Genomic DNA, 22,770 nt, shown 5'->3' with positions numbered 1-22,770 from the left:
TAAGTTCCGAGATAAATTTTGGAAGGCAGATGTGTTTGTAGATAAGACATAACCCAGAGATTTCGCCCTCATTTTGTGAGGATTTTATGATCTGAGTTCTTGTTTCCTATAGGCGCAAGCCCCTATAGTTAATTATCTCTCCCGATCACGAGAGAGAACTTTCGATTAAGGCTAGTCGTCAATCAGATACGTAGAGAAACATGTATCTGGCATATAGTAGCAGCATTGATATGGAATTTGAGAACTGGATTTGGATTTGAGAATTTGGGAAGTTTGGATATTTGAATAGAGTTGATATTTAAAACAGAAATTGCTCTATTTTGCACTTAAAGTGGATGGCGGGGGAATGGATGATAGACCCGATCAAGATCTCATGGTTCTTTCGTCCCAGGCCATCGTGGTCCCTGGTCTACTTAGTCAGAGGAGGTAGTCTACCCAACCTGACAGAAGGATCATTGTCGGCAGCCATAGGTTGCTTCGTCCAAGGGGACCTTGTAGACCTGGTTTGAATGTTTGTCTAAGGGGACAAATTTGAATCCACCTTAGCTAACAGAGGGCTTTGTGCCCTATCAATTATATCCTATTGATTCATATCTCAAGGATTTGATGCCCATAAGGAGCGTATTGGCTCTGGCCATAACCGGTATTGCGTGGTGCCATTTGGCGGCAAAACCACTCGGTTCAGAGGGCCCCGGGTTGTCATAACCGTTTATCTTGCGGCGCCATTTGGCGGCAGACAGCTGGTTAGAGGACACGTACCACGTCCTTATTGGCATGGGAGGAGTCCGCGTCCGTTACAGCAGAAGGATACAAATGCATATAAAGGTATCAGATTCATCAAGCAAAAATTCCTTCAGAAAGAGATTTGCCGGACAATCACATGCATAGAAATTGAATCCGAGGATGATGTTGCTGAAGAGACATACGAGGCTGATGATGATTATGATGAACAGCCCGTAGAAGCCGAACCTGCACCAGAAGAGCTTGAAGATAGTGGACAGGCAGCCACTATGGATGAACTAAAAGAAGTCAATTTGGGAACTGAGGATCCTCGCCCAACCTTCATTAGTTCTCTCCTACCCGAGGAACAAATAGAAGAAATAAAAGAACTTCTCTGTGAATTCAGGGACTGCTTTGCCTGGACATATGTTGAGATGCCTGGCTTATCCCCTGACGTAGCAGTTCACAGATTAGCAATCAAACCGGATGTAGCACCCGTTAAACAAGCTCCAAGGAGAATGAGATTGGAGATTGAAGAACAGGTGATTACTGAAACAAAGAAATTAATAGAGGCAGGCTTCATCCGAGAAGAAAAGTACGCCGACTGGATTGCCAATATCGTCCATGTAAAGAAGAAGAATGGTCATATTCATATCTGTATCGAATTCAGGGATCTCAACAAGGCATGCCCAAAAGATGACTTTCTGCTTCCAGTGTCAGAGCTTATAGTTCACAATACTTCCAACTATGTTATGTTCTCCTTCATGGATGGATCGTCGGGCTACAATCAGATTAAAATGGCGCATGAAGATGAAAGACATACATCATTCAGAACGCCTATAGGCATATTCTGCTACACAGTCATGTCTTTTAGCCTGAAGAATGCTAGTGCCACTTATCAACGGGCGATGACTCGTATATTTGATGATTTGATCCATCAAAAGGTTGAATGCTATGTAGATGACTTGATCATTAAGAGCACGGACCGAAAAGATCACATTGATGATTTGAGAATTGTGTTCGAGAGGATCTGAAAATATGATCTAAAGATGAACCCTCTCAAGTGTGCATTTGGGGTATCCTCAGGGAAATTCCTAGGATATGTTGTTCGACATCGAGGCATCGAAGTCGACCCCAACAAGATCAAAGCAATCTTGGAGATGCCACCTCCAAAGAACCTTCGTCAACTCCGTTCTTTACAAGGACAACTGGCTTTCATTCGGAGATTTATATCAAATCTATCGGGTAGGTGCCAACCATTTTCAAAGCTAATGAAGAAAGATGTCCGTTTCAAATGGGATGCAGAATGTCAGGAGGCATTTGATAGTATCAAGAAATACTTGTTAAATCCGCCCATTCTCGCAGCGCCAATTCCGGGGAAGCCTCTTATACTGTATACAGCTGCACTAGAAGAGTCCCTCGGAGCACTATTGACCCAGAATAATGAAGAAGGCAAAGAAAATGCGCTCTACTATATCAGTCAAAGGTTGATTAGAGCAGAAAGCCGTTATTCCCCAATTGAAAAGCATTGTCTGGCATTGATTTTTGTAATTCAGAAACTCCGCCATTATATGTTATCCCATAAAATCACACTGATATCAAAGATCGATCCGCTGAAGTTCTTGATGACAGGACCAGCGTTGACAGGTCGTCTGGCCATGTGGGCAGTATTTTTATTACAGTTTGATATCATATACATGCCACAAAAGGCGGTGAAAGGACAGGCCTTGGAAGATTTCCTCGCTGCACATCCGATCCCGGCAGATTCCGCATTAAATGATGATTTGCCCGATGAGCAAATAATGCAGGTCGAGGAGAATGAAAAGTTACCGTTCTGGGAGATGTACTTTGACGAGGCTTCATCTATTAGACCTGTCCGACCTCCAAATATTGCAAGAACCAGAGCCGGTATCGGTCTTGTTCTCATACCACCTGAAGGAGGCATAATGAGGTTTTCATTCAGTTTGACTGAACCTCGAACCAACAACGAAGTCGAGTACGAAGCTCTAATAGTAGGGTTGGAGATTGCAGTTGACATCAAAATTTAAAATCTTCAAATCTTTGGTGACTCTCAACTTGTGATAAATCAAGTCTTGGGCATCTATAAGATTTCTAAGGTTGAGTTGGCTCATTACCACCAACAAACATTGAGCTCCTGAAGCAAGTGTCAAATGTTAAAATAGTTCAAATTCCTCGAGGACAGAACGCCAAAGCAGATTGTTTGGCCAAATTGGCCAAGGAAATGACAAATTCTAATGAGGAGAAACCTATATTTATCGGAGTTTACAACCATCGGATCTTAGAGCCTGCTCTATTACAATTCTCGAAGGCGGAGAGAATTACAGATTCAAGTCAGCAGGATGAAATACTTCTAGTTGATCCTCAACCTCTCCATCAAATCATTATGAAAAATTATCCGGAAGGATATCATACGGCCAAGAGACATAAAGCTAGTCAAGCTTCAGAATTGTGGTGGCATTTTTTAGATATTGAAGTCGAAAATGATTGGAGACAGCCATTCATTGACTACTTCAAAGAAAACAAACTCCCGACAGAAAAGTCTATGGCCGCACAAATTCGGAAAAGGGCATTGCGATATGCATTTGTCAATGACACTTTGTACAGACGAGCTTTTGATCAAATGTGGCTAAGGTGCCTAGGGACCAGGGAAGTTGATAAAGTGGTATCAGAAGTCCACGAAGGGCTTTGCGGAGCACATCAGTCAGGTCCCAATATGGCCGCTAAAATCAAAAGAATGGGTTATTATTGGCCGACTATGGTCAGAGATTGTATCGACCACGCTAAGAGATGTCACGAATGTCAAATTCACGATAATGTTATACATTAACAGCCAAATCCACTACACCCAACAATAGCGTCTTGGCCATTTGAATGTTGGGGCACTGATATTATTGGTCCAATAGATCCGCCGTCATCAGTAGGACACCGTTTCATTCTGGCAGCGACGGACTACTTTTCCAAGTGGGTAGAAGCAGCTCCATTCAGAGAGGTTACATCGGAGCATGTGATCAATTTCTTTACCCACAATGTTGTCTACAGATTTGGTGTGCCACGCCGAATAATCTCAAATAATGGTACTGCATTCAAGAGTACAAAAATTTACAAGTTCGTTGATCGGCATAAAATCGATTGACGATATTCATCCATATACTATCCAAAGGGTAAATGGATTGGTAGAAGCCTTCAACAAGATGCTAGTGAAATTGTTGAAGAAGATTCTCATCAAGAACAAAAGAGAGTGGCATACGAAGATGACAGAAGCCTTGTGGGCCTACCATACAATCTAGAAAATGCCAACCACAGCTACTCCGTACTCTGTAGTGTTCGGTGTTGAAGCTGTATTACCATTGGAGATTGAACTACCGTCACTTCGGGTAGCAATTCAGAATGACCTAACTCAAGAGCAAAATGCCCGCCTCAGAATGGAAGAGCTCGATGCACTTGATGAACTAAGGTTACAAGCTCAACAAAATCTAGAAATCTACCGGGGAATAATGGCAAAGTCCTTTGATTGAATTGTGCGTCCTCGATCATTTCAAGAAGGGGAATTGGTCCTGGTGCTGAGAAGGCCAATCATCCCACATCGAAAAATCGGTGGCAAATTCGTATCCAATTGGGAAGGTCTGTTCGTCATCGAGAAGGTGTACCAAGGAGGAGCTTATCAGTTGATCGATCTGAACGGTCAGAGGCCTATACCGCTAATCAATGGTCGACATCTAAAGAAGTATCATGTGTGAAAATTCCATGTCTAATGTATTTTACAATTATCAAAGTGTTATATATGTATTTATCAATGCATGCTTACATTCACATTTTGAAATTCTCTTGTATAGTAAGAATGCATTTCAGAATCCCTCATCGGACTAGGGGCATTTTAAATATATATTCAGGTCGACATCGCGCTGCGTGCTGACATCTCCGAATAAATATTTAAAATCTCAAAGATACAAAGCCTATCCAAAATGTCCCTGCGAGACAGGGGGTATTTTAAATATTCATTTGGGTCGACATCGTGCTATACGCTGAGATCCCCAAATGAATATTTAAAATCTTATATTCCAAATCTATTTCATTCTGAAATGTCCCCGCGAGACAGGGGGCATTTTAAATATTTATTCGGGTCGACATCGAGCTGCATGCCGAGATCCCCGAATAAATATTTAAAATTATCAATCCAGATATTCTTTTATGCTAAAGAATACAAATATTTGTTTTACAAAGTATATGCAGGTGATATTTCAAAAGATAGAGACACCGTCTTCTCCAACAAACCAAGACTCAAAGGTCAAGAAAGAGACTTTTGTAGCTACACACTCCTACAAATTGAGCCGAAAAAGCTTGAAGTCTTTCGACAAGCTTAAGGTTCGAATGGGTGTAAGAGGTTGGATCCAACAAGCTCAAATATGGCCGGATCGCTGGCAGCTCCGTCTACTCAACAAGCCATAAGAAAGGCCGTAGTAGCGGAACCCCCACTTCGTCAACCCGTCAGTAGGGACTATAGAAAGTACAAAAGCTAATTTGACTCGACCAGTTCAAGTGATCATAGTCTACAAAATTCTCCCCAAATGACTGGAGAATCAAAGTTCCAGTAGAAGGATGAGTCTCAAACAACTACCAAATGTTCGTAGGCTCCAAAATCTAAAACCACGAAGGATGACTCCAAATCTACCAACTTCAGTGAAATCAGCATTGGGAAGCTCAATTCCCATAGCTCAAGTCTGAAGCTTGAATGGGTGTATGAGGTCGGATCCAACAAGCCCAAATATGGCCGGATCGCTGGCAGCTCCATCTACTCAACAAGCAATAAGAAAGGCCGCAGTAGAAGAACCCCCATCTCAGCAATCAGAGGACAAAGAGCTATCAAATGCTAGCTCTCCCAATCTGATGAACTCAAGTGATTCAGATTAAAGTCTTCTCAAGTGGTTAAGGATCAAGATACTACCTACGTTCGGTACTATCAACTGAATTCAGAACCTGCAAATCCTTCAACAAATCCGTAAAGCACAAAGCGAGGATCGAAGGAATCTTTCTTCAACAAGTCCGTCAAAGCACAAAGCAAATGACCGAAGAAAATTATCCCAAAGTTCGTGAAAAGCCTTAGGTTGAACTAAGGGGATTCCGTCATCAACAAGTCCGCTAAGCACAAAGCTCTGGACCGATGACTTTTCTCCATCGACCTAATACAAACCTAAGGGTTTAGGTCATCAACCTCTCCTCCTTCAACAAGCCCACTAAAGCAGAAAGCACAGGGCCGAAGGTATAAAAATCTCCTGACAAATCATTATTGATAAATCAGGTAATCCTCCACCAATGTCCGCAGCATAAAGCACATGACGGAAGAACTAGAATCTCGTGGCTCAGTCTAAAACTACGAAAAGAAGCATCCCGAATAATATCTACAAATGTCCCTAAAGACTGGAGGCATTTTAAATATTTATTTGGGTCGACATCGCGCTGCATGCCGAGATCCCCAAATAAATATTTAAAATACTATGAGCACAAGTCAGAGTACAACCACAAAAGTCTCAAGGGCAGTAAAAAGAGAGCTCGTCAACAACTGAATTTATAAAATCACTTTATTTTATTAAGTTTAGAATTCATATACAAATTTGCGGACTAGATCTTTTTACAAGATTATATCAGCTGAAAGAAAAGAAAAAGTACAATGTCCTTCGTAGAGGACTAAAATCTGTCTCCTAAACTACATCTGAAGAGGAAGTCCACATTCTTCTCTTTCCAAAGTCCAGGTATTCTGCACTTCTAGGACCTGCATAAAGCAAAAGATAAGTTAGCAGAAAGAGGAGGAATCATAAAAAACATATGTAAGAAGCTACAAAAAAAGAAGCTTGTACCTGAAACAGTGGTCTCCTGAGGTGGCTCACGAACAAGTATCTCGCTCCTCTCGAAACCTGTGCAGAGCAAAAAAAAAAGGAGTATCAGAAAGCAGCTAAAGAAAGAAAAGAACAGTACAAACAAAGTAAAAACGTACCAAAACTGAAGTCTCCTGAAGCAGTAAACTGGCTGAAGCTCTGATCATCTTCTTGTAGTAGCCTGCACAAAATATAAAGCAGTATCAGTATGAGTATGAAATCAAAACTAAGAAAAAGGGGAGAAAGTGTACCTGAACCCAAAAGCAGCTGTGGAGAGCCTAAGGCAGCAAAGTCCCACCGACTAATGAATCTGCAAAGACCAGATAGATTCTAAATGATACAAAATTGTTAGAAGCAAAAGGTGATAATACTATCCACTAGCATCAATCTACAAAGTGAAGCTCTAAGGATCTAAATACAAAGTACTCTATCACTACCTCGAGGATCTCTACCCCAACAAGAGAAAATCTATCAACTATACTGAAGATTACAAGTGTATCCAGAAGATTTACAAAGACACAAAGATAAACTTTTGGAGATCTACTAAATAAAAATCTTAGTGTGACATCCAAAGGAACTTTTGGAGATCCACTAAATGGATACCCTAGTGTGACATCTAGAACAAATATCTAGAGATCCATAGGGTCAATCAGCATACAACAAACATGATTCGCTTCAGACGCGTATCACATTTGTTGGGGGGCATTTGTTAACCTCTGTATAATACCCAATGGAGTAAAAATGAAATCATACCTCTGCTATAAATCTTCTGCCAAATCCCTGATATCCTGCTGGCTGAAACCTCGGACTGCCGAACCATTCAAATCCCGCAAATCCAGCCGACGTTCGCGTCGCTTCTCCGTGTTTCTTGCCCAAATCTCGTTCCACCTGGATGCTCCTCTCGTCTTTAAAAGCCAGATGAAACGAGGCTTCTGCTTTTCCGATCCCATTGCTCTCCCACGACACTCTCTACTCTCCCGTCAAAGCCCCTTCTCTTCCCTAGCTAACGAAGCTCCTACCTCTTCCATCGTTGCTTCCGAACTCACGGAAGAGCTCCGACCTCCAACCCCAGATCCCGTCGCCTCTCCTCCACTCGACCTCCTCAGGCCGCCGACCTTCAGCTCAAACTGAGAGAGAGAGAGAGAGAGAGAGGGAGAGACCGATCCACATACCTGTACCCGACGCCTCCCCATCTCACCACTGAACCCCTAGATCCCGATCCTCTTGTGGTCGGACGGCTTCGCTCCTCCGACTTTCCCTTCTTGTCCGATCGAAAGAAACAACAGGGAGCTCGCTAGCTGGGAAGGTAACTCTCTCCCTTTCGCGCTTCTTTGGCTTGATCCCGTGAAAACAGAGATTTGAAGGGGAGGGAAGTTTTTTATTTATTTATTTACTTATCTTAAATTAATTAAAAATAATATTAATTATAATTAATTTTATTTTTTTAATCAATTATCATAATATTTAGACGAGGTAGGCGAGTGACCCCTCGATCCACGTGTCAACCACGACAACCCCGTGGAGGTATGAACTGTTCTAAAACTCAAAACCTTGCTTCAATGTCCATGACAAACTGGAGAATCTCCCATGCAAGCCTTTATTGCGCGTGGTGGGATGGGACCCCGGTGCGGCACGTACGGCGAAGCGGGGTCACTTATTAAGTACCCCCGGGCGGGGGGAAATAAAAAAACTGCTTTTTCAAAAATGCTTTTTATAAAACCCCATGCACGCCTTTATTGCGCGTGGTGGGAGAAAACAAAAAAATACAACCGCCGCGGTGTCTCACCAACACCAACAGTGCACGTCTTTATTGACGTGGCGGGTAGGCGGCCTCTTGGTTTTTCCCTTAAACGGGGGAGACGACGGGAGGCTGTCGAAATTTTGTCTAAAATACAGACAAGGACTTGGAACAATTTGGGACCTGGACTTGATTGAACTCAGAAGAACGACGGATTACTTGTACTTGGACTCTTGAACAAAATCTAAATGACTTAATAAAGAATTAAACCCAAGTAAAATGAAATCGGACTGAACTCAAGCAAGAATTGAACTTAGACTCAATCTTGAACTTACAAGGACTCAGGGGACTTGAACAAACTGCAAAGGACATGGACTTGATTCATATCAAATGATAATGGACTTTGATTCAAACTTGAGCCAAACTTGCATATGACTTGAACTCATGTGGGACTTAAGCATGAACAAATTTTAACTCAAATGACAAATCTTGGACTTGATTTGAACAACTTGAACTTGGATCACTTGGACCCATATTCAAGCAAATGCAAAGAAGCTTAATGTGGACTTCAATGAGTCATAAAGGATCCGACTTGAGTGAGTTATAAAAAAATGAGCTCAAGATAAAGGTGGAAGACCTATCCAAATCTTATCCAAACAAAGGACTTGTGCACAAATTCACTATAAGCTTTGGCATAAATTTTGTTTGAGCAAACATATTCAACCCTTGCAAGTAATGGTGATCAATATATAGTAGATGTAGATATATGTTGGCAGTAACAGAAGACTCTTTGATATGCCTACGATGGCCCATCTATGAGTGAAAAAGAGCATCATATGTGGAGGGGTTGACAATGAAATGTGACCCGCCTGTGGTCAATGATACATTATTCTATTTCTAACGGAAGAGTCTAATGATGATGTGAGAGACTTATCCCAAATTCAACATACTCAGTGTAATATGTAATGAATGCCATGAAATCCCTACAAGTGACATTTATGTACAATCAATGTGGAATGCCCATAGGTGAAGCAAGAGAATTGTGGGGGATGCAACCCTCTTTCTACCAATGTTAATGTACATCAGCCCCATCTACAAGCCACGATGATAGATGTATCAAAGGCCTAATGGATCTTCTACCTACAAGGGAAAAGATCATAGTAGATGAAGATGCTTACTAGCGATGATGAAGTATTCATTGCATATACAATAATACTCCTACGGGTAATGATCAATGGTGGACAAAGGAGGAGCCCCTACAGTAAACGTAAAGCGCCTACAAGTTTTTTTTTTGTAGCAAAGAATATTACAATACCTCCCCCAAACCAACAATCATCCAATTGAAGTTAAGTACACCTTTCTTTCACAAGAAGAGATGAATGACATGCAGTAAATACAAGTACCTACGGGCCATTATAAAAGATCATGTGTACTCGACATGACATCTACAAGCAAATATAAAGATAATATGACAAATGAGAGCTTCTACGAGCTGTCGTAACCCATCATGTACCCATCGCAATATTCACAAGCAAAAATGCTAAAAAAGGATTCAACAAATGCAAGCATCTACAACAAAGGCAGGAGATTAGTTGGTGCACTACGACCCACCTGCAGAAAGCAACAATATTGCACGACAGTCTACCTGTATAAAGCAGCGAACAACTCAATTCAAAAAGCCGCTACGCCACGCCACCGGATCTGCAACATTCGTACAAGCAGACAGAAGGCGTCTACAATTATTTTAAAATACCCCTGCACGTGCACTATAAATTGTATACACATAGGTACATTAAAAGGGGTAAAAATAATTATAAAACCCGCATGGGCCCCGGCGAGCGTGTTATTGGTACATACGTGACGTCTAGAGATGCTGCGCGGGTTGACAAGTAAATTCAGGTTCGAAATCGATCCTTCTATACGGTCAATAGAAGTCGACAGGGTTCGAACCATTAAGCAAATATAAAGTTGTGACGACTGGTATGTTTGCTTTAAAATATTCATATTAGGCCATCAAGGCCTACAATAATATGAATTCACTAATAAAGGCTCAAAGCCTACGAAACCTGATCCTCTATCGACCAATAGATAGAGTCGACAAGGTTCGATCCATAAAGGAAAATGACCCCAAACACCCCGATGATGGCCGTATTAATTGGCTATCTCAACCGGAGGGGTGCACAAATACTTTCAAATTCCATTCAAATGCCAGAAAATCTAAACTCTACAAAGTCCAAATCCAAAAAACCCAAAAAATTCAAAAATCTCAAAGTTTAAGATATTCAAATTTTGAAATCTAACTATCAAACACTTAAAGCAAAATCCATCCACCCTCCGCAATAGTTTGTCGAGGTGGACAAATTTAAATAAACTCTAGCTCACAAAGAGCCAAATGCCTAGTCAAAAATATCACTAGGATCCATTCTCAAACAATCTCTTGCTAGTAAGGACGTTGTATGTGTCCTCTAACCGGCAGTCTCGCTGCCAAATGGCACTGTAGGTAAACGGTTATGACCCGGGGCCCTCTGAACCGAGTGGTTTTGCCGCCAAATGGCACCACAGATAGCGGTTATGGCCAGAGCCAATATGCTCCTTAATGGCGTTAAATCCTTGAGATATGAATCAATAGGATATGATCGATAGGGTACAAAGCCCTTTGTTAGCCAAGGTGGATTCAAATTTGTCCCCTTAGACAAACATTCAACCCCGGTCTACAAGGTTCCCTTGGACGAAGCAACCCATGGCTGCCGACAAGGATCCTTCTGTCAGGTTGGGTCGACTACCTTCTCTGACTAAGTAGACCAGGGACCACGATGGCCCGGGACGACGGAATTATGGGATCTTGATCGGGTCTATCATCCATTCCCCCACCATCCGCTTTAAGTTCAAGATGGTGAAATTTCTATTTTTAAATATCAAAACCTTCAAATTTTCAAATATCAATCATTCAAATACCCAAATCCAAACCCAATTTCAAAATTTCAAATCCCAAATTCATGCTGCTACTATATGCCAAAAACCATGTATTATATACGTATCTGATTCACGACTAGCCTTAATCGAAAGTTCTCTCTCGTGATCGGGAGGGGTAATTAACTATAGGGGCTTGCGCCTATAGGAAACCAGAACTCAGATCATAAAGTCCTCACAAAATGAGGACGAAATCTCTGGGTAGTGTCTTATCTACAAACCCATTTGCCTTCCAAAATTTATCTCGGAACTAGTTCAGTTAAAACTCCCTCGCCGAAAGAAAAGAGCGAGCGGAGGCCGGGGCTGAATTTTCGGAGCCCACACTTGAAAAGAACGTATTTCAGGATCTTCAGTATAGTAGACTTGTTATTTCTGGTGTTTGTGGCACCAGAACTGTTTTGTTCTTAAGTATAGAACTAAGAAGAGACTTTGGAACACCATGAAGTTTAGTTCCAATTTGTTCAAACATTTCTTTCCGATTCTGCCAGGGAGTGTACTTTTTGTACATCGAGTCTCCCTTGTACCCGAAATACTTGAAGATCTTGATCACCAATGTCGTAGTTGATATCAATACTTGTGCCCACAGTGGTTCATTGTACCTACGATATACCCACTGTTGTTATCCACAAGTGACTTATATATTTGCGGGGACCCGTTGTATCCACCACGACCTCTTGGAAATATTCGTAGGAGAACCATTGTCCTTGCATCACGTCCACCTTTCACCAATCTCAGGTGGTTGTTCTGATGAACTTGCACTTGTTTGCAGGGACGGATTTTTGATTGCTACATATGTGTAGGACTCATACACCTGACAACTGTCTGTTGCCTTTTACATGTATAGTACATTGACTTTGTGGGGACTGTTGTATCTACTACGATCTCTTGAAAATATTCGTAGGAGAACCATTGTTCTTGCATCACATCCACCTTTCTCCAATCTCAGGTGGGTTTTGAATGATTTGTATTTTGTAGTGACAGATTTTCCGTTATCGGTCTCCAATATTGCCTTCTTCAATCAATAGGCATTTGTAGAGATTATCATAGTATACTCGCATCGAGGTCTTGTAGTTTGAGTTCGAGTTAGGCTTCATCTAGACTCGGGTTCATCGAGTCTACAACCCTCACTTAATGTTGTATAGCACGAGTTTAAGTGCGAGTTCAAGTTCTTTGTCCGGATTCAAAGTCTTCTGAGGTCTTTGCAAGTGCAATTGCATATTTGAGTACAAGTCCTTTGTGGTCCAACTCAAATTCTTGTTTGAGTTCAAATGATTGAATCACGTTTCAAATTGATTTTATTTTGTTTGGATTTGACCTTTAGAAATCATTTAGGTTTTGTTCTGATCCTCTGTTTGCGTTCAATCAAGTTCAAAAGTCCACAGGTTATTGTTCTTTGTTGTTCATTTGAGTCCCAATGCTTGTTCTTTTGAGTTCAAACAGGTCCGGGTCCGAGTTCAAGTTCAGCTTGTTCAAATTCTGCCCAAGTCTCCTATTTCAATGAAAATTTCAACAGCCTCCTGGCGTCTCCCCCGTTTAGGGGAAAAACCCAAGAGGCAACCTTCCCCTCGACGCTACGTGAGCGCTTCAGGTAGATGTCAAAAATGACACCGCGGCCGCATATTTTATTTAAAATCCCTGCCCGCTACGTGAGCGTTTAGGGGTGTGGAGCACGAGTCAGAAAAAACACAGATTTCCCCCCTCTGCACAACGTGAGCGTTCGAGGGTACTTATATATACATAAAAAAGTATTTTTTATCCACTTCGCTGCAAGCGTCGCACCGGTTTTCCGCCCTACAATTCTACTTGAGTGCGTAGGGGGTTTGTCGGCTCGTTGTTAGCATTAAAGAGGGATCCTTAAGTCCTAGCAAGCATCGCACCGGTTTCCCGCCCTACAATGCTACGTGAGCGCGTAGGGGGTTTGTCGGTTCGTCGCGAACGTCGAGAAAAGAATCTTAGGTGACTATCCGCCTCGTCGTAGGTGTCGGACTAGCTTCCCTCCCCACAACGCTACGTGAGAGCATAGGGGGTTTGCTAGTTCGTCGCGAATGTCGAGGACGGAAATCTGAGTTTAGATTTTTTATACCTTCGGGACCGGTGGATCAGTGGACCGGCGGGGGATGGCACGGATGTCGAGGTAACCCACTTTCATTATGATAATAATATTAACAATAATAATAATACTAATAATGGTAACTATCGTTATTATGATTATTATTACTATTATTATTATTATTATTATTATTATTATTATTATTATTATTATACTCAATAATAACAATAATAACCCATAATAGTATTAATAGCACAAACTAACCTAATCCCTTCCCACTATACGTGGCTCGGCTCGGGCAGAGGAGGCGGCTACAGGTAGGGAGATCGGAATATGGGGTGGAGATGGGGTTCGGGTAGATGTGGTTTACGGGATTGAGGAAGACTCCTCTCTCTCTCTCTCTCTCTCTCTCTCTCTCTCGGCCAGAGGAACCCGAAGGCTGCAAATAGGAAGGGCGACGGGAAGAGGAAACCATGAGGCAGAGGAGAGGGGAGCTCAATCGCTGGGTTCGGTCGGGTGAGATGATCGGTAGGAGGATTTCGGGTAGTATCGACGGAGCCGAGGTAGTAAGGGGGAGAGAGTTCGGAGGAGGGGAAAGTGCTAGAGCGTGCGAGGCCGAAGGCCTCTCCTCGTCTCTTTAACGACGTCCGGTTGAGATCGTGAGGAGATCATGCGACGTGGGGAGAAACGATGTGAGACATGGTATCATCGTGCGAAGAGGCGACGACGTGCGAGCGACGTGCGATGGCAGGGAGCAAGTGAGATTTGAAATTTCTTTTCTTCTCATTTTTTTTTGTTTGCTGGATACGGGTCAACACCTATACTAGCAACCGGAGCAGATTTCTTCACAAAATTGTCAACGGGCTCTTTAATCACTAAAGGATCAAGCGATCTGGATTTCTGGAGTTGAATTTGCGAAGATCTCAATTGATCGATGCGATTATCAGGTGGAATCGAAGAGGATGACTTCCGGAGGTCAGAAGTTACCGCCGATGAAGCCACCACCATGAACGGGAATGCCGCCCCAAAATGCGGGATCAAACAATTTGAAAACTTGAACTTTCTCTCACTAGAAAATCGCACAGCTTCTCTCACGAGAAAATTGCACAGCTTCTCTCAAATAATAATTATTAGGACTTATGAGTTTCTTTTGAAGTCTGAAAATATGTATGCCTATAAAAGGAGACCTTCTCTTAGTTAGAAGGCAGACTTTGTATCAACAACGCTTTGAAGCGTAAATAAAATTATGGTTTGATGAATCTATGCAAGCCCAGCACAGCCATATATGGGCTTAAGCAAATCCTATAATCTCAGTTTAATAAATTTTGTGAAATTTTTGCTGGGGTTGATATTCACGGTAGAACAACATATAACTTCATCTTTATCATACTTAAGTCATCTTATTGTGTTATCTTAGCAATTTATGTTAATGACATGTTATTAGGAGTGATAAAAAAGATGTTACTAAAGTAAATCACTACCTACAAATGTATTTTTTTGCTAAATGTTTAGGTCATCCCATATATTTTTTGGTAATATAATTTTCCTACAACAAGAAAAGTGTTTATCTAAAAGAAAGTATACCGCTCACCTTCCCGAAGAACGGGTTTTTTAGGTTGCAAACTTATCGATAAACAGATGGCTACGAACATAGGGAATGTTCCAAGATGTCTCTTGTTATTGACCTTTGGTTGAAAAATCAGTCTTTTTGTTATCAGGCTAGTTGTTTCATTTGTTGTGGGGGTTGTGAGTAAACACGTACAAACTCCTAAATATGAATATTGAGATATTATTCTATGTATCTTCAGATTTATTATGAAGTCAACAGGGAAATGATTAATAAACATTAATAATAGCCATTTTAATGTAAAGCTTTCTCAGATATTTATATGTTAGGTCTATTGATGATATATTTTATTATTGATTTATATCCTCATAATTGAGGATATTCTCCTTATTATTCTCTTTCGTATTCATCTTTTATGCTTATATATAGGCACCCATCATTTTTAATCGATAGACAACAAGAGATTTTTCTCCTCCACATCGAAGAAATCCACATGGGATCTTTGTTGATCTGTGAATGCAAAATTAATCAAATTATGAGCTAAATAAATGAAGGTAAAAAATTAACATACCAATCTAACTTAAATACAGCCAACCAACTTGATTATGAACATCACAAACCTGATCTAGTAAAAGGCCGATTATCTTTGTGCTATTAACTTTAAAAAGACTTGCTTATATCTTGGACCATCATTAAAGGAGTTATATCAATTTCTGCGTCACATCATTTATTTCTAGGTCTAATTCAGCTTAGTTAGGATGATTTTTTGTCATGTGATCTCCTATCTAATCTTCCTTCAATAAACCAATCCTTGCCAAACAACCAATCACCATCCATCGTCCTGTCGACCTCACTCATGTCTTCATCTACATGGACATTTTCTGTGGTGGTCAGATTAGGATTTCTATGACCGATTCTTGCATTTGCTTCTTCATCACCTTAAATTCCTAAAATTCTATATCCCATTTTCGATTTATCTCCAAACTATTTTAAGGTTAGAAGTGTCATCCTTTGCAAACCCTAAAATTCCTAAGGTCATCTTCATGTTCAAGGCCAAATATGGATTCAACTTTCTTGGCCAATGGTATTATGGTAGCATTTCCACCACTAATCCTACACACTATGAATTGAATTCCTATGGTTTGTTAACACATAAAACACCAGTACAACAAGTTTAAGTCTTGGAATAAATTATTTACAACAATCCAATTTACCATCAACATGGATGGCACAAATGTGGCGTGCGCAATAATAGAAGAAGGCTAACTATTTCTTTCCAAATTCTAAGTACACTGATGCTCAATTAAAAAACAGCCCAAAAGAGATTCTTAAATACAAAATAATCCATCACCAACGTATCGGCCAAGATGGCTAGAATTTTTACTGACACTGCACGTCAATGTGAAAATCCTGTGACCGCCATCTATAAAAATTTAAAGTAGATTTCTTCATGCAGCCCAATAAACTGTAATAAGAGATCATGATGAGGTCATCGATAGGATATTTCGGCGCGTACCAGAGACGACCACGGAGATCGACGGCCATGATTGAGAGTCTCTATTATTGATTTTACTTGTACCAGCAGTTTATATGTTATGCTTTTATTTTTCGTAGTTCCCATTTTACCCCTGAGGGTATTAGTTGCTCTTGTAGCCCCAAGGGGCATTTTAGACTTTTGCATTTACTTTTATTTGGAGCCTATTTATATGGCCCCTTGTATCTTGTATGAGATTAGTGATTTGATAAATGAAATTTCTATTGTGTGATCTCTTTGTGAGTTCAAAGATCTCTTAGTGAGTTCTTATCAAGAGATCTCTTTGTGAGTTCTCCTTGTATTAGCTTTCTTGTTCTACTCCTCATCCACGAGCACGCCATCCACACCATCAATTGGTGAGAAGTCGGGCCCCTTTGCCTCCTTGCCGCTGCCTTGAGCCCCATCCGCCGGCTCCATCAACCCGGCCGACCACCTCCACCGCCGGCTTTGCATCTCCTTTCTTATTCCCCCCTTCCACCATCCTCCCACCACCAATCTTCTTGGGATCATATTCAAATTTGAATTCCAAGTTCAAATTATTTCCAAATTAGGAATTTCCAATTTTGGAAAGTTTTTGAATTTTGAATCTTATTTCACATAAAACGAAATTGGGTTCATGAGGATATTATTTTCCTAGTCATCATCCTAATTTGGAATAATTTCCCCTCTCTACCACCTCTCTCCCCCTCATAGATGTCGCCGGCCCCCCTATGGGAAATCCCATTAATGACTTAATTAAACCCCCCAAATCCTATTTGAAATTCAAATTAGGATTTAAACTTTCCCTCCACTCCTCTTAAAACTGAAATAATTTCAGTTTTATTTCCCATAATCTCTCCTTAATTGAAATTTTCAATTAATGCATTGATTACATTAATTGGAATTTCAAATCCCTAATCCTTCCCTCCTAATTTCACAAAAACTGAAAGTAAATCTCAGTTTGCTCTCAACCAGCCCGCCCCTCTCCTTGTTCCACTGCCGGCTCCCCTCTCCCTTGTCCAAGCCGCCGCCCCACCCACCCTTCTTGGGAGATCTTTCTTGCGGCGACCATCCGGCTCCACTTCAAGGATGCATGGACGAACCCGAGTGGAACTTCGGATTTGAATACGACAACAACGGAAGGGTCAACATCCTCCGATCACAGTTCTTCGACGTCGGATTTGACTTCGACGATACCGTCGAAGAATACTTGGACCGGATCTTGCCGACGCTAGTAGATTCCATTGACGAACACTTCTCCGTCTACATGTGGATTATCAAAGGTCGATCTACCGTGCCCCCTCCGCCTCCGAGATCCTTTCCCACGGCGACGTTCCTTGGTACCTCCATCCTAGTGGCAACCTCGATGCTAGTTTGGACAATCTTCCGTCGCTCAACTTAGTCCCCGTAGGAAAGAGAGAGTTAAAGGTCTTAAGGTGTGAACAACTTTGTATTAATTATGGGATTTTATTTACTAGCCTTTGCTTTATGTTTTCTTTTGCGTTTGCTTAAATGGTTTAGCCCTCTTGTTGTAGTTTCTTTGCCTAGCAAGTTGAACATTGCGAATTACTTGTAATCAACTTAACTTTGATGCATGATTATATAATTCGTCGACCTAGAATTTAATTTTCTTTTAACTCTTGTGTAACTCCACCATTGCATCACATCAGATCACCTCTTATTGTCTTAAGCAACATTCATAGCCATATTAATGCTTCTTCATCGCTTTCCTCTTAGTTAAGAATTGCTAACCAAACTGCAATTTCATATTTGAATATTTGAAATTGATTATTTTTTTTGGCTAAACCAACTTAGGTTAGTGTTACTATGTCAAATAAATCCGTCACCTTTTTATCTGCAAATGCAGTTTTTTATCTCTGTGATTTTTCTGCAGTGTGATATTTGTACAAGTTTAAAGTTACAATTTGGTTGCAGGTTACATGGATCCAGAGTATGTGATCACTCAAGAGCTAACTGAGAAGAGTGACATCTACAGCTACGGTGTGCTGTTACTGGAGCTTGTGACAGGGAGGAGAGCAATACAAGATGGCAAAAACATCATTGATTGGTCTCAGAAGTTTCTGTCCTCAGATGCCAGACTGCATGAACTAGTGGACCCAGCCATTGCCATTGCATTCGATTTTGAGCAGCTTCAAGTAGTGATTGAAATCATCCAATGGTGCACCCGTCGAGAAGGGCGGGCAAGGCCATCAATCAAGCAGGTGCTGAGAATGCTCATGGAGTGCCTGGACCCTGTTCAAGATGGCTATTCTGGAGCCATGGAACATGCAGGAGGAATTGAAAGAATGGCTGGCAAAACAAGAACTCAAAGAAATGAACTCATAGCTCAGAGTGGCGATGCTAGGTGTCTAATGTCTTCTTCAAGTACGTCAAGATCCTATTGCAGCCGCAGCATCTTACTGGAGACTGGATTACCGCAATCTCCTCCAAACACTTTCTTTGCCTGAGGTATTGGTTTTGGTTTGGTTTTGCGTCATCACTTTTATTTATTTCCTATTCAGACTTTGATTTTTGTTAAAAGTTTTGTCCTTCTTAAGAGTTCCAATATTTCTATTGTACAGACACATAAGTTATATCTATAGGAAAATTTAAGGCAAGTTTTGGTGAAGTTCAAGGCAATTTTGTTTGAATTAATGAATAGTGTATTATTTGGAATGATTTTGAACTGTTTTGCTGAGGATCTATTTGTATAACTTTGAGATCTATTCTGCTTTGCTTTGATACTCCTGGTGACGAAGCTGTCATCATAGTTTGGGAAATGTCTTCTTAAAAGAAGTGCTAATTAAAGTCTCAATTTTTTTACTCACATTAGCGTTCATGCGACACACTGATGCGAGTTTTATATTGAAAAATAATCGCGATGTGTTGAGATTGCTAATAAATAGACGCAGTGGCAGTTATTCCTTATTCTTCTTAATTTCGAGAGGTATAATCTGTTACAAATAAGTGGGCTGTTGTGTAGTGTTTGAGCACAGGCCGACTGAAAGGAGTGAGAACACTGAAATACTCCATATCCATATTCGGGTAGGGACAAGTTTTCATGCTGGTTAAATGTATTTCGAACATATGACTAATTCTCAGTGGAAATATTTACTGTTACGATCCATAAGAAGGCTTCGTGATTTACTTTTAGGTTTATGCCTTTCTTAGCTTTTTTTTATTTAAATTTTTAATTACTTTCTCGGATTAATGCATTTTTCTTCCTTCCCCATCTATCCTTATCTTCCCTTGGAACTGTGCCATTTCTACCCAGTCTTCATGATCCTATTGCAAACGTTAACCTTCTAATTTTATTTTTAGGTTAAGCTTGGTTTTGCTTTACAATTTTAGTTGGTAAATTTGACTTTACATGCTTTACAATATTCATATTTGAAAATTAGCTTCAAAATAGAGGGTCAAACTTCATTTGAACTATATTCAAATCGTGTTCAAATCAAATTGAGTATTAGCATTAAAATTGTGGAGTAAGATATTTTTGCACATTTTACACCGAAAGTAATCATGCAACATTAGTATTAGACTTGTTTACATACTATCCAATCATGTATTTAATTGTTGGAATCATGCAGTGCAACCACTTCCCACTTTATTCCTTTCATTCAATTTTTTTACAATCCCTGTCAACCAAGCACCTACTAATGCTGTGGGTCATCGAAAGGATGTTGCTCGTGGGGGTTAGAATGCAAATGATATGGTCATATTATTTCATAGGACAAAAACGATCATAAACCTTTATTTTTTAAGCAAGCAGATCAATGGAAGAGCAAATGCGATCATACATATCGTTCTCCATAAATAATAGTGGTTTTCATCTATAAATCTCGATGGATAATAATATATATGATTCAAAAAAAAATATATGATGCGATAATCACGAGATTTTCTTTATTCAATACAGTATCTAAAATGAGATTTATTTCATGTGGGTATTGATTTTTTACATGTGTAAGCCGTCATAATTAATTACATTTTAAGCATTGGCTTAAGAATACTCTCGATTATGGATGCTATTTTATTCTCTTCTTCGTTTGGTGCATAGATGGGTACGTTCTTAAATTCTTCTTATCTAATGGTGATATACTCTTCTCTTCCTTTTTAGTGAGGATTAAATCTTTCAAATTTATGAATATTTGATTAGAAGTGTCACGACCCGGCCCGGTTAACTCGCAAGTGCGAGGCGAGAACGAAAGTCGGACAGTAGGAATTAATAAAAAAATTTCACATTACTCTATTAACATGTCTCCAAATATACATGTTTGGTATACTCATATGTTTATTTGTATATAAAGATAAAACATGTGTAGTACATGTAAAGAAAGAAGTGTGAGATTCATTCAATGAGTTCTAAAAATTGCATAAAAAAGAATTTACTCTTGCATCAAGTGATCATAAGCTTAAATAAGGAAACATGCTAGTCATAATAATATCATAAAGAGCATAAAAAGGAAAATGTCATTTCTATGTATTTGAATGTAAAAAGATTTTTTAAATTTAAAGGAAGTCCATTTCACCTACCTCAACTTGTGCACCACTTCTGGTTGTCCAATCAAAGCCTTCCCTCCACACGTTCAATATCTAAAAGAGACATACACAATGGGTAAGTATAACTAGTCCCCACATAACTTCCTAAACTCTTAATATATGATAATAAAGAGCTCAATCTTATGTCATGTCTTTGTTTTCAAATTAAACCTCCCACTATTTCATGAAATCTCTCATTCTCTTTCTCTCTCAATTAGAATTTAGTCAAAATCTTCGATTTTATGCATGCAACATCTCTTCCTCCACTTAAAATATAGTTAAAATAAAAATAATTTTCGGATTGAATTAAACCAAAATTTAGAAAAACTTGCATTTCATGTGAAAGTCCTAAATTTGTCTCTAAAATCCTTCCCAAAACCATTTGGAACCACAAGGCTAAAAAAATTCTATGATTAGGAAAAAATCCTAAATTCCAAAACTTAAGATTTTCATCAATCTTGCATTATTTTTCAATTAGAGGGTCTCTTATGTCATTAGGAACAACTCTTGTGAAGACATTTCCAAAGAAAAACAACTTTGAGTGAAACCCTAATTTTCAAAATTCACATTTTTCATGAAAACAATTCATTCTTAGGTTTAAAAATATCCCCTCACCTTTCACTAAACTTATCTCAAAGAAAACTCAAGTTTTCTCAAAACCCTAACATTCATTCCTTACAGAAAACTCAAGGAAAAGGAGAGAAAACTCTTGCAAATCACTTACCTTAGCATTTCTTTAGTTTTCCCTACAAGCTACTCCACGAACGACCGCCGAAAATCGCTCCCAAGCTCTCATGTCGCCGTTCCTACCCAAGCCTTCTCCTCTCCGCTCATTTGGGCCACAAGAAACGAATGGGGGACCGAAACATTTCGGTCCCCTGTTTAAAATGGAATGCCTTCATATTAATTGCCTAATTACCTAAAAGCCCTTACTTAAACCCATATTTATTCAAAAGACATCAAGGGCAAAGTTGTCATTAAGAGTTTTCTGAAAATTTTAACTACCAAAATACTTAAAATTCGATATGGGTTCTATATATCGTTTCACTTAGAATTTTGCGCACTATTTTATAAAATTTATTGCGTCGAATTTCGACGACTTTAAAAAATTTACTTAAAATTCGTCGCGACGCATTGAAAATCGTGCGAGGTCTAAAACGGCATTTTTGCAGGTTTTACATGAAGTTTGAGTTTAGAAGATCAAAGATTGATTTAACATTAAAGAAGAAACTATAGATCTAGAATTTGTTTAGGATTTAGAGAAGATACATTAAGGGATATACAATCTGGGTTTATGCTTGCTTGGAGTGAGTTGTCAGCTAAAATCCTTAACACAATCAATCACCTTATGCATATAAGATATGAGGCTTCTATCCTAGGGAATCAAGGATTTTAATTTAGAAGTTCAAACCGGGGATATGTAAAATATGCAAATGCATTCATTTATTGTCATGTATGATGTATGAAATAAATGCATAAATAAAATATTTTATTCATTTATCAAAAAAATAAATACAACCCAGGGTCGCTGTAAATATAATAAGGTGGCCAAGCCCCACTACAACATACTTTGATTTCTACATCTATGAATTTAGGTTCAAATGAATTTGCTTGTTTTCTTCTGGCTCCAAGTCTTTTATATAATTTCAAAAAAAAAAAAAAATACCACTCAAAGAAGGTGTATTTTGCTGAACGCAACTTGACTGAGGTCTTACAAGCTTGGAATGAGCCAATCATTACCTTTGCTGAGGATGATTTGATGCTTAGAACGGCAGATCA

The 22,770-nt window shown here is 39.7% G+C and overlaps 1 protein-coding gene and 1 long non-coding RNA gene across 3 annotated transcripts in view; one reads left to right on the top strand and one right to left on the bottom strand.

The window, feature by feature from the left end:
* The window catches only part of LOC110094310 (probable receptor-like protein kinase At1g49730), a 68,943-nt gene extending 49,770 nt beyond the window's left edge, over positions 1-19,173 (top strand). For both annotated transcript variants that reach the window (XM_020819514.2, XM_020819513.2), the window contains exon 9: positions 18,385-19,173. In XM_020819514.2, coding sequence (XP_020675173.1) covers positions 18,385-18,917 — 533 coding nt within the window. In that variant the 3' untranslated portion in view covers positions 18,918-19,173. The remainder of the gene's footprint in view (positions 1-18,384) is intronic.
* Positions 6,084-21,836, bottom strand: LOC110094311. Its single transcript, XR_003700237.1, has 6 exons — positions 21,716-21,836; positions 20,986-21,045; positions 6,863-6,921; positions 6,731-6,792; positions 6,594-6,650; positions 6,084-6,508 (listed from the first exon to the last, which is right to left on the bottom strand). It is a non-coding gene; the product is annotated as an uncharacterized LOC110094311 (long non-coding RNA).
* Between the last annotated feature and the right edge of the window lie 934 nt (positions 21,837-22,770).

The sequence above is a fragment of the Dendrobium catenatum genome, unplaced genomic scaffold, assembly GCF_001605985.2.
Source record: "Dendrobium catenatum unplaced genomic scaffold, ASM160598v2 fragScaff_scaffold_290, whole genome shotgun sequence".
NCBI classification, from domain to species: Eukaryota; Viridiplantae; Streptophyta; class Magnoliopsida; order Asparagales; family Orchidaceae; genus Dendrobium; species Dendrobium catenatum.
Note: the sequence above shows the minus strand (reverse complement) of the source record. Positions and strands in the feature narration are given on the sequence as shown.